This window comes from Mauremys mutica, chromosome 12, assembly GCF_020497125.1.
Source record: "Mauremys mutica isolate MM-2020 ecotype Southern chromosome 12, ASM2049712v1, whole genome shotgun sequence".
NCBI lineage: Eukaryota > Metazoa > Chordata > Testudines > Geoemydidae > Mauremys > Mauremys mutica.
Window position 1 is genome coordinate 57349501 of NC_059083.1, and position 12356 is coordinate 57361856.

Consider the following 12356-nt stretch of genomic DNA (forward strand, 5'->3'; position numbering starts at 1 on the left):
TAATTATATGTGTCACTAACGGGCCCCATTGTTAGGATTTTCCACAGTAGAATCAAGGAGTGTATGGAGCTGTGAAGAATGAATTTCTTTCTCATGCTTTTAGATGACATTCCAGGTCAGAAGGAAGCACATTTTCAGGGCAAAGTGAAAAAGCTTGCACTATGACTGCTTGCAATGTATTTATATTAACTGTTCTCAATGCATAGATGAGATTGGTCTCCAGGGATGTCAGGCTGATATGTTTCTCCATCTCCAAGGGTAAAAGTCACATCCCCAAATAAAGAACCTTGTGTGTGGGGAGCTATGCAAGCATGTATGTGGAGAGAAACAAACCCGAGAGAAGAAACAGTGCATCAGTGCAATCAAGCTAATATTGCTAATACAGCACATGAGAATTAGTAGTAGCCATGTCCCACTGCACCTACACTATCCACAGCTGTGGCTCAGTGGGCCATAGAATTCTCAGCCACACTGGCCATGTCTCTGTCACTGCCTCCCAAGAAGCACCTATTCTGAGGTCCCACAAACAGACCCATCATGAAATTCAGCTTTATGGTATTTAAAGGGCTACATAGTCACCTGGCATGGCCACTCCACTGCTCACCCAGCCTCTTTCCCTCCCCCCACATAAGAAAAGTGTGGCATTTTTGCTGCTTTTTGGACTACACCAGTTTGGTTCTAAATTTCTTCTATACACACAACATGTGCTGGGTGCTGGAGTGACTACAATAGTTAAAGCAGTTAGAAAATGCAAGCTACTCAACACAGAGCGAATGGAACAGGGATTGGAGGAGTCTGACCTCTGTTTAAAGTCTGCATAAATGACTCTGCTGGGGAATCCTTTCCTGCAAATTCTGATCCCTTCCAGCACGCCGTTACACCTCAGCTGGTGTAATACGAGTTCATGTTCCATGGCACCTTAACAAATCACAGCATGAATTAGTACCTTATTGTGCAGCCCAGAAGGAATGGCAGAAATCTCTCTGAGATCTCTGTACACTGGCGCTTCTTACCGGGTGTCTTGGTTTCATTGGGAATGATGCATCGCACAAAGTGAGGATGAGTGCTTCTCAGATTGCTCATCAGCTTGTTTAAATTCTCCTGTGAGACCATAAGCAAAGGTTTAGGTTAACAAGTGTTGCATCTGTATGCTCACCGATAGATGCAGTAAATCCATTACCAATGTAGACAGACTAGCTTCCCAGCTGGGGTCATTCTAACCTAAGGTGCTCTCTTTCTTTGGATCTTGAACACGGTCATTAAAGTGAGATATAAAACTCTGAAAGTGGCACTACTTGAGCAAGCTGGAAAAGGCTACCAAGACAGGACCAGAAACTAATGGGAAATGGCCAAAAGGGCTGTTATGGAAACCAAAAGAGGAAATTTTCAAAGATGATTATCTGCAAACATCAGGCCATCATTCTGAACAAGGTGTTTCTTTCTGTTGATTATATTGGAAAATGCAGAGGGGATGAGAGAGGACGGGGGCAGATGCAGTGGCAGGAGAGGCTAACAAATGACACACTTCTGTGTTTTCAGGTGTTTGAAATGTAGGCAGTATGGGCCATTAACATCCCTGAAATCCAGAGCTGAGTGGAAGGCTGCACACGACCCTGTAACAATTTCCACAGAAAGCGAAGGAAGCAGGAAGGGAAATACTAAATCCTATAACAGCATCTCGGGGTGGGGTGGGGGGGTCTCAAGACTAGTTTGGTTTGACATAATTGTTTCTGACATCTTCATCATGGGAGAGGAGACAAAAGGACAGACTCTGCTTCCCGTTACACCTAGGTATATTCAGAGTAACTCTGCCACGGAATAGAAATGGAGTTACTATGAGCCACCTCCTCAGATCTGACGCTGCTGCACTAGGCACAAATCAGGAGGGAGGCTGCATTGTTAGCTATAAAGGCTGCCCCAAGACACAGTTCTAAGCAATCCCTGGGCAATTCTAAGATGTGCCTACTGCCCATAACACCAAGAGCCTGTTCTGGCTTCCAGACATTAGCTGGACCATGCCGCTTTTCCTCTGTCATATCCCCTGTGCCAGTTGCTAGAAAGCAGGTGGTCTTGGACCCACTGTGCTGGCCCTACTCCTTCTGCACATCCCCCCATGCTCGGCAGGCAGGCAGCCTAAGGCGGGCAGCCAGACCCACTAATGCTAGTACATAGTGGGCACAGTAGAGGGCAAATTTAGCCCTATTGGTTTAATCCTGTGTAAAGGCCACAGTACTTTAGACATCATCCAAAGATGGGTGTCTTTCCACTGATTTCGATGGGCTTTGGACCAGGCCCTTTAAGAGCAACTGAAAGAGGCTTTTTGACTTAAAAAGTTCACAACTGAGACCACTAGGAAAATAGATTTTTTAGATGTAAAGGGAATTTCCAACCCACCATCACAGAGAACACAATAATGAACAATGTACTGCACCCTGAAAAGAGCAGAGACGGTCTGGAAAGAAGAACCCTTCTTCTTGCCTCCCTTCTTGCCTCCAGCCTCTGAATCACACATAAAAAGGACAAAATTAAAAGGACGCACTTTAAGGTTTGAACAGTTACTCTCACAGGCTGGTTCTGTTTGCCTGTAACAGCCAACCCTGTTAATAAACATTGGTCATGCTGAGAAAGGACTAATGGTTTCTGCTACAGCAGACAGCTCATTATTAGGGCTGTCGATTAATCCCAGTTAACTCACGCAATTAACAAAAAAATTAATCACAATTAAAAAAAATTAATCATGATTAATCACAGCATTAATCGCAGTGTTAAACAATAGAATACCAATTGAAAGTTATTAAATATTTTGGATGTTTTTCTACATTTTCACATATACTGTATTCTGTGTTGTAATTGAAATCAGTGTATATTATTTTGATTACAAACATTTGCACTGTAAAAATGATAAAAAAAGAAATAGTGTTTTTCAATTCACCTCATATAAGTACAGTAGTGCAATCTCTTTGTCATGAAAGTGCAACTTACAAATGTAGATTTTTTTTGTTGAGCTTTAGCTCACGAAAGCTCATGCTACAATAAATTTGTTAGTCTTTAAGGTGCCACAAGTACTCCTGTTTTTTTTTTGCGGATACAGACTAACACGGCTGCTACTCTGAATACAGTCAGAAACAAAACAATGTAAAATTTCAGTGCCTACAAGTCCACTCAGTCCTACATCTTGTTCAGCCAATTGCTAAGACAAACAAGTTTGTTTACATTTACAGGAGATAATGCTGCCCTCTTCTTATTTACAATGACACCAGAAAGTGAGAACAGGCATTTGCATGGCACTTTTGTAGCCGGCATTGCTACATGTCAGATATGCTAAACGATCATGCCCCTTCATGCCCATTCATGCTTGGGCCACCATTCCAGAGGACATGTTTCCATGCTGATGATGCTCATTAAAAAAATAATGCACCAATTAAATTTGTGACTGAACTCCTTTGGGGGAGAACTGTATGTCCCCTGCTCTGTTTTACCCACATTCTGCCATATATTTCATGTTATAGCAGTCTCAGATGATGACCCAGCACATGTTGTTCATTTTAAGAACACTTTCACTGCAAATTTGACAAAATGCAAAGCCGGTACTAATGTGAGATTTCTAAAGAGAGCTGTTGCACTCAAAAATAAATATAAAGTGAGCACCGTACACTTTGTATTCTGCGTTGTAATTGAAACCAATGTATTTGAAAATGTAGAAAACATGAAAAAATATTTAAATAAATGGTATCCCATTATTGTTTAGCAGTGTGATTAATCGTGCTATTAATTGCGATTAATTTTTTAATCGTGCGATTAATCACTTTTAATTTTTTTAATTGCTTGACAGCCCTATTATCACACCCATTTGTAAGGGAGGTAGGAGTGGCTGTCTGGAGAAAGAGGATCTAGGGTGTGCAATGCACAGTCTTGACAATACTAAGGAGGAGGCTTGAGCTACACTTGATCTGATTTTTTATTTCCTTGTTAATAAGACCAAGCCACAGGCAGAAGGTGACTTTTCACTCTCTACAGTGTGCTGCTAGATTAGAACTGGTAGGGATTCTAGAGGAATCAGTTTATTGTGACTCAATTAAAATACTGATTTTACAGAAATTACCTGCATCTCCACCATATGTGGCAAAGAGCAAAGCCAGTGTTTTCATTGACGATTTCTGGTACAGCCCAATGACAGTTTCATTCAAGGGATCTTTATTCTTCTCGAGCCAGCCAGTGATGTTGTAGTCCACAGTGCCAGCATAGTGCACCAGGGCGAAGTGGGCCTCAGCCTTTCCTTTGGCAGGCTTGGGCTTCTGGAAGTTGTTGGACTTGCCAAGATGCTGGTCATAGAGCTTGTTTTTGAAAGAAGCATCAGTTGCCTTGGGGAACATGCACTCCTCTTCCAGGATGGAGAAAATACCCATTGGCTGAAAGAAACAGCAACAGATAAGAAAGGGGATAAGAGAAGAGAGAGAGATTACATGAGGATTTTCTGGATGCAACAACATGACCATCTCTTGGTCTAGTTAAAAAGAGGATATTACTAGTGCTTTAGAGGACAGGTAATAGTGTTGATGTAATATACTTATATTTCTGTAAGGCATTTGGTTTCATACTCATCACATTCTGATTACAAAACTAGAAAGATATAAAATTAACATGGCACACGTTAAGTGGATTAAAAACTGGCTAAGCCGATAAATCTCAAAATCTAAATGTACATGGAGAATCATCATTGAATGGGTGTGTTTCTAATGGGAACCCACAGGGATTAGTTCTTGGCCCAACACTATTTAACGTTTTTATCAATGACCTGAAAGAAACCATAAAATCATTACTGATAATGTTTGCAGATGACACAAAAATTGAGGAAATGGCATATAATGAAGATGACAGGTCACTGACACCGAGTGAGCTTGATCACTTGGTAAGCTGGGCTCAAGCAAACACTATGCATTTTAATATGGCTACATGTAAGTGTATCCATCTGGGAACAAAGAATGTGGGCCACACTTACAGGATGGAGGACTCTATCCCACGAAGCAGCGACTCTGAAAAAGATTTGGGAGCCATGGTGGATAATCAGCTGAACATGAGCTCCCAGTTCAATGCTGTGGCCAAAAGAGCTAATGCGACCCAGGGCTGCATAAACAGGGGAATCTTGAGCAGTAGTAGAGAGGTTATTTTATTTCTGTATTTGGCAGAACTGCCCAGAGATTGCTTAGAATTGCTGCTGGAATACTGCACCTAGTTCTGGTGCCCACAATTCAAGAAGGATGTTGATAAACTGGAGAGGGTTCAGAGAAGAGCCATGAGAATGATTAAAGGATTAGAAAACCTGCCTTATAGTGATAGACTCAAGGAGGTCAATCTTCTTCACTTAACAATGAGAAGGTGAGGAGTGATGTGATTACAGTCTATAAGTATCCACATGGGAAACAAATATTTAATAATGGGCTCTTCAGTCTAGCAAAGAAAGGTATAACACTATCAAATGGCTGGAATTTGAAGCTAGACAAATTCAGAGTGGAAATAAGGTGTAATTTTTTTAAGAGTGAGGATAATTAACCATTAGAATAATTTACCATGAGTCGTGGTGAATTCTCCAGCATGGATAATTTTTTAATCAAGATTGGATATTTCTCTAAACAATATGCTCTAGGACAGAGGCTCTCAAACTGTGGTCCGTGGACCACCAGTGGTCTGCGAGCTCCATTCAAGTGGTCCGTGGATAGTTCCCCTAAGGTGCGTACCTGGGCAGCTGCACAGGAAAGAATGAAGGGCTACCCACCTGATTAGTGGAGCCACATGGGCTTGGCTCCACTAATAAGGTGCCTCAACCCTAGAGAAGACGCACATGTAAGGTGAGGTGCTGGCCTTGAGGGGAATAGGGGCTAGGTGGGAGGGGGGCAGTGGGGTTAGAAGAGGGGGTTGGGGAATTTGGGACATGCAGGGCTGCGGCAGCCGAAGAAGGAGGTGACTTTCCCCAGCTCCATGGCTGCGGCTGCCAGGGAGAGACGGCCCTCCTTCCCAGCATCAGCTCTGTGGCTGCTGTGGCAGGGGAGAGACCCCCCTCCTTCATTTGAAAAATGAACATTTTCTGAATAAATTATTCATCTGATTTTTTCAATCAACCCTAGATACATTAATGGCTCATGAAAATTAATGTTATTTATGCTAGAAGGGATGTGAAAAATAAAATAACTAAATTATGACTTAATTGGAATCACAGAGGCTTGGAGGGATAAATCTGACTGGAATATTGATACAGAGGGGTACAGCTTGTTCAGGAAGGACAGGCGGGAGGAAAAGGGAGAAGGTTCTGACAAGAATATATCCATTTGTTCTGAGGTCCAGAAGTAGGTGGGAGTGAAGGAAGCAGGTGCCTGGGGCAGACAATAGATTGGGGCGGCACTCCATCCATTGTTGGGGCGGCACATCCAGGTCTGCGGTGGTAATTCGGAGGTGGGTCCTTCAGTGCCTCGCTTCCTCTTCAGCGGCAGCCCAATTGCTCTGCTACAGTCTTCGGCGGCAATTTGGCGGCAAGTCCTTCACTCCTTCTCTTCCTCTTCAGCAGCACTTTGGTGGCAGCTCAATTGTTTTTTCTTTTTTTCTTTTTTTTTTTCTTCACAGCTGCGGGCTGCAAAAAAACTGGAGCCAGCCATGCTAGGAATGTGCTGCGTACAACTTTTGGTTCCATAAAGTGGAGGAAGTAACCACAGGGACAGCCATTTTAGACTTGATTCTGGCCAACAGGGAAGAATTGGTAGCGAATCTGAAGGTGGAAGGCCATTTGAGTGACAGTGATCATGAGATGGCAGATTTCATGATTCTAAGGAAAGGAATGAGTGAGAGCAGCAGAATAAGGACAATGGACTTCAGCAAAGGAGACTTTAAGAGACTCAGAGAAATGGCAGGAGAGATCCCATAGGAAGAAAATCTAAGGGATAAAGGAGTTCAGGAGAGCTGGCCGTTTCTCAAGGAGACAATGTAAAGGCACAACTGTAAACTATCCTAATGCAAAGGAAAGACAGGAAAAATAGTAAGAGATTAATATGGTTCTTTAACGACCTGAAAATCAAAAGGAATCTTCCAAAATGTGGAAACACGGTCAAAATCCTCATCTTCACATCCAAAGAGGCCATAGAAATGAAAGATCGTCTATATTGGCCCAGCCTGATTTAACCTTATGTATATAAGGTATATGGTACCTAGCACAACAGGGTCCTAGTTAGTGACCTGGGAGCTCCTGCACTACAACAAATAATAATGATTAATAATGCATGTGCATTACAAACATTCAGCTTGTCAAAAATGGTTACAGTATCTGTGAAGAAAGACATCAAAATAATCAGTACATATTTCAGCATGAAAATTGAGTTCCCAGCAGGTGAACTGTCCTATTGACAACAACATGCAGAAGCAGACCTTTCAACACATAAAATTGGCATAAAGTTCCTGCTCTCTGTACAATAATCACATCAAGGCAGAAAAATTTACATCTTTTTCAGGAATTACTTCTGGTTTTCCTGAAAAGAATGATGTATTCCACTGACAAAAAGTAGAGAAATTTAACTTCCAGGATACTATCTCTTTGAGTTGTGATAGTGGGGCTTTCTGGGTATGCTTTAAAATTAAATCTGTGTCCAGGATTCTGAAAAGAATCCTGCTAAAGGTAAACGATGCCATCTTTCCACTTTTGGAAAGAAGGTGCAGGACTGTTGTCATAAAGCTGTGTGTGGTCTTCTTAATGTTTCAGACTAAAAAATTAAAACATTATGGGTCAAGATGTTTATAGCCCTGAGCATGGAAAACTCGTCTAAAATTCAATGCAACCCATAGTAATTAAAGAATTCTTGAATATATAAGGCATTTGAATTGAAAAGATACCTTCTCAATGAGCTCAATGCAGGCAGCCAGGTCCATCCCAAAGTCAATGAACTCCCATTCGATTCCCTCCTTCTTGTACTCCTCCTGCTCCAGCACGAACATGTGGTGGTTGAAAAACTGTTGCAGTTTCTCATTGGTGAAGTTGATGCACAGCTGCTCCAGGCTGTTGTACTACAAAAATGCAAAGAAATTGATTACTTTCAATGTATATGTGAAAAAGCTAAAGTATGAAGAGCAATGCTACTATTGCTTAGCAAATCCTGGGAGACTTTCTGAATTCTTCTCCCTAGAGCCAGCCAGATGTTTTGGGAGTTCTATTCTCAGTTCTGCAGTATCAGACCCAGGCATGTCCAGGTATTTCTGTGCTCTGGGACCCAAGTCTACTCAGGCATTTCTCAACTCTTGGCCCTGATCTTTGACCAGGCATTTGGGTCTGAGCCTGGCCAGCTCCTTCTGAGCTCTCAACCCTCTGGCCTACTCAGACATTTCCCAACCCTCAGCCCCAAGCCTGCCTGGGAGTTAGCAAACTGCCCTCCAGGTGCCATAAACACCTAAAAATTTGAGTTAGGTACACAATCATTTATTTTCTTTTAGGCACCACCTGTTAACAATTTGAAGGCACTTTCAATGCAGTTGTCATTTCTACATGTACCACACAAGTCTATCAAAAAAATGGAGCCATTAGAGGGTCATGCTGCCTTAGTGGAAGATCAAGAGACACCTGTTTCTGCAGAAAAGTCAGGCTTTTACAGGAAATTATTTAAATAAAAAATATATAATGTTAAAAAAACCCTCAAAGTTCTCATAACCCCTGAGTGTCCCTTCCAGGAACTTGCTGTCAAATCCCTGCTCCTTACATCAAAGATCTCAAAGCCAGCAATGTCCAGGACACCAATGAAGTACTGTCTGGGCTGCTTGGTATCCAGCTGCTGGTTGATACGAACAACCATCCACAGGAACATCTTCTCATAGACCGCCTTTCCCAGAGCACCCACTGAATTGTGCACCTACAGCAGTGGGAGAAGGACTGGTGTTACCATACCAAGCAGAGGAAGAAACCTGGGTGTGTTAATGCAAACCAGGAGTTCTAGATCACCAATTGTTACCTGCTGCACGGTTTGACCTTTGGTCACATATTCATTCCCAACCTTGACTCGGGGGTAACACAGGGCTTTGAGCAGGTCAGCGGAGTTCAGATTCATCAGGTAGGCTGCTTTGTCAGCCACTAAACAGAGAGAGGAATGAAAGATAGGCTTTGATGTCATTTATAATTACTAGAAAAGAGCAATGAGATCTGTTTGTGTTTTACCAACTACCACATCTATTAATAACTCCAGTAATTATGGAGTTTAGAGCTTCCTTGATTTCTTGATGTATTGTTTTGCATTTGACTGAGAGGGTCTGTACATCAAGTGATTGTAAGAATTTGTTTACAAATACCTCATAAGGGCCAAATAAAAACCATTTTTAAGGAGAAAGAAGCAGATGAACAGCCAGAATGGAAAGATGTCTTTGGAGTTCTTTCTTTGCCACTTTACTGTGCAGCTTGTCTAGGGATTCTGATTTCTGAATGATCAGAAGGAAACAGGCTAATGGCCAAACATTGGCTTGACCTAAACCTGTGCAGTTCCATTGACTTCAGATCCCACAGCTCCTATGGCCTCCAGTGTTGGCTGAAATTGCTTAAATGATTTTATTATTAATAACAGCATGTAATGCCATTATTGAATATATCATGACCAGGTCTATAATGGGTCATGTTTTCTTACAACTGTTTTCTTTAGTTCTGTTTGCATTTGTCCTTAGATCCTAATCCTCTCAAGAAAGTGAAGCGTTTTCACTCTGTAAAGAGCAGTTAGCTTTTGACAGAATGAACAACTGACCTTGAAATAATGACTATTTATAGAACCACTCCTACATTCCCTTCCAGAGACATACATCCTAGAGCAGTGGTTTCCAAACTGAGGTTTGTGAACCCTGGGGGTTCGCACAGTGTTACAGGGTGTTCGCCAGAAAAATGTCCTTAATGGCGGCCAGAGGACCCCAGGCATGGGAGGCAGCAGGTGGGACCTAGTTCCAGAGTAGACAGCCCAAGCCCGGTGGAGCGCTGAGCAAGCAGCTGAGCCCTGGTCAGCGGAGGCACCGGCACCCCGAGCCCAACGCAGCACAGGGCCAGGCAAATGGGTCTGGCAGCCCAAGCCCCATGGAGCATGGGGCCAGGCAGTTGAGGCTGGCAGCCCAAGCCCTGCAGATTGCGGAGCCGGCAGCCCAGCAGAGGTGGCTCTAGACATTCCAGCGCCCCAAGCACAGAGGCATGCCGCGGGGGGCGCTCTGCCGGTCGCCGGTCCCATGGCTCCGGTGGACCTCCCGCAGGCGTGCCTGTGGAGGGTCCGCTGGTCCCGTGGCTTCGGTGGACTTCCCGCAGGCGTGCCTGCGGAGGGTCAGCTGGAATGTCTAGAGCCACCTCTGCTGGGCTGCCGGCTCCGCAATCTGCAGGGCTTGGGCTGCCAGCCCCAACTGCCTGGCCCCATGCTCCATGGGGCTTGGGCTGCCAGACCCATTTGCCTGGCCCTGTGCTGCGTTGGGCTCGGGCTTCGGTGGAGCCGCGGGACCAGCGGACCCGCCGCAGGCACGCCTGCGGGAGGTCCACCGGAGCCCTGCCTGCCGCCCTCCCGGCGACCGGCAGAGCGCCCCCCGCGGCATGCCGCCCCAAGCACGTGCTTGGCGTGCTGGGGCCTGGAGCTGCCCCTGCAGCCCAGACCCCAGCGCAGGGCCCGCAATGTCCCTCGTGGGGCACTCCCCTAGGGATGGCCCTGGTGGGGGAAGAAAAGGTGTTTGCACACCAAACCAGCTAACAAAAACCAGAGCAGGCAATAGCCAACCCAGACCTCCCCAACTGCAACTTGAGAGCATTGCTCCTTGTCCTGTCATCTGCCACCACTGAGAACAGCCTAGTTCCATCCTCTTTGGAACCCCGTTTCAGGAAATTGAAGGCTGCTATCAAATCCCCCTTCACTAAGTGAGGGACTAGGTGCCAGGCCATGTAAAATTAGGCCCTTTGCTTCTCTGTTTCTTCATCACTGTTGGCGGAGACTTTGGAAGGATTCTTCACTGCATTACTTTAGCTTTACACCAGGGCAACACCACTGACATTAGTGGACTTACATCAATGTCAAACTGATGACGGAGTGGCAAATCAGTGTCTAATATAGCAGCAGACATAGGGACAGATTCACTAGCAAACTCTGGCTCTTATGTGCGTTCCAGTGATGCAAAGCAGGTCGGAACTCAACTGAATTATGTGCTTAAGCCAAATTAATGTTAAATATATGGAGATATACACCCTATCCCACAGATCTGGAAGGGACCCCCAAAAGGTCATCAAATCCAGCCCCCTGCCTTCACTAGCAGTACCAAGTATTGATTTTTGCCCCACATCCCTAAGTGGCCCCCTTAAGGATTGAGCTCACAACCTTGGATTTAGTAGGTTAATGCTCAAACCACTGAGCTATCCGCCATTTGCAATGCTAGAGTTGCATGAAACATCCAGAACATATCTGTTAATCTGGCCTTGAGTTATTGCTTGAGAGTTTAGATACAGATTTTGCCAATACCTTCTGTGCCATCTGGCTCTGCCTGCTCTTCACGCTGCTTCTGCTTGAATTTCAGGTTCCCATAATGCATGACTGCCCCTGTCAGCTTGTAAATGGCTGTTTTTTCCTCAGCACTGAAACCCAATATGTCAATGGCGCTCTGTCAAAAGAATCAGTAATATAAATAACTTCTCTAGTAAAGTTAACACTCCACACAATAATTCTCATGTGTTACTTACATCTGTGGCAATCAGCTCTTCCTGGTCATCGATGCTGGCTACAGTGATCTCACCTTGACTCACAAATGGGAAGTCATATGGGTTGGTGGTAATCAGGAGCATCTCTGAAAACAAGCATAGGATATATATGGGTATAATTTAATTGACCATGTTCCTGAGTTCATCAGTGACCAGTTCCACCAAAAGAGTTAAAACGTTTCTTACCAATTAGTTCTGGCTTTTTGTTGGACATGATCTGATAAAATATGTGGTAGCTTCTTTCCGCCTTGAGCTGAAAAGTGACTCTAGATTTCTCCAGCAGATCTTGCAAGGCAGGTAAAGTACAATTAGTAACAAGAAAACACAATGAGAAAGAAAGAGAGACAGAGAATTGTGACCCATAAAGGGAGGTCCCTTACATGTTTCAATGTCAGCAGAAGCCAGTTTCCCTGTGGTACCAAAGTGGATTCTGATGAATTTACCCTTTAAAGGAAAAAAGTCATTTCATTTAAAACCCTCACAGGCAGACTCCAAAAGTGAGATTTGCAAAGCTGCCCTGGGGGTCCCTTCAGCAGGTTTGAATCTCAGCCAAGATTTATATTATCACAGTCTAATGATGGGAACATATGTGGCCCATCATTGCACTTGTGACTAGGAGCAATTTTGTCAAAAG

At 44.1% G+C, this 12356-nt stretch overlaps 1 protein-coding gene across 1 annotated transcript in view; it reads right to left on the reverse strand.

Moving 5' to 3' along the window:
* LOC123344834 (myosin heavy chain, skeletal muscle, adult-like) overlaps window positions 1-12356 on the reverse strand; it is a 38705-nt gene that overhangs the window by 21988 nt on the left and 4361 nt on the right. The window contains exons 8-18 of the mRNA XM_044981313.1: window positions 12103-12166; window positions 11909-12007; window positions 11705-11808; window positions 11487-11625; window positions 8979-9097; window positions 8730-8879; window positions 7873-8043; window positions 4103-4409; window positions 2432-2499; window positions 1014-1101; window positions 801-918 (exon numbers count right to left, since the gene is read on the reverse strand). Of these exons, the coding sequence (XP_044837248.1) occupies window positions 801-918; window positions 1014-1101; window positions 2432-2499; window positions 4103-4409; window positions 7873-8043; window positions 8730-8879; window positions 8979-9097; window positions 11487-11625; window positions 11705-11808; window positions 11909-12007; window positions 12103-12166 (1427 nt within the window). The remainder of the gene's footprint in view (window positions 1-800; window positions 919-1013; window positions 1102-2431; window positions 2500-4102; window positions 4410-7872; window positions 8044-8729; window positions 8880-8978; window positions 9098-11486; window positions 11626-11704; window positions 11809-11908; window positions 12008-12102; window positions 12167-12356) is intronic.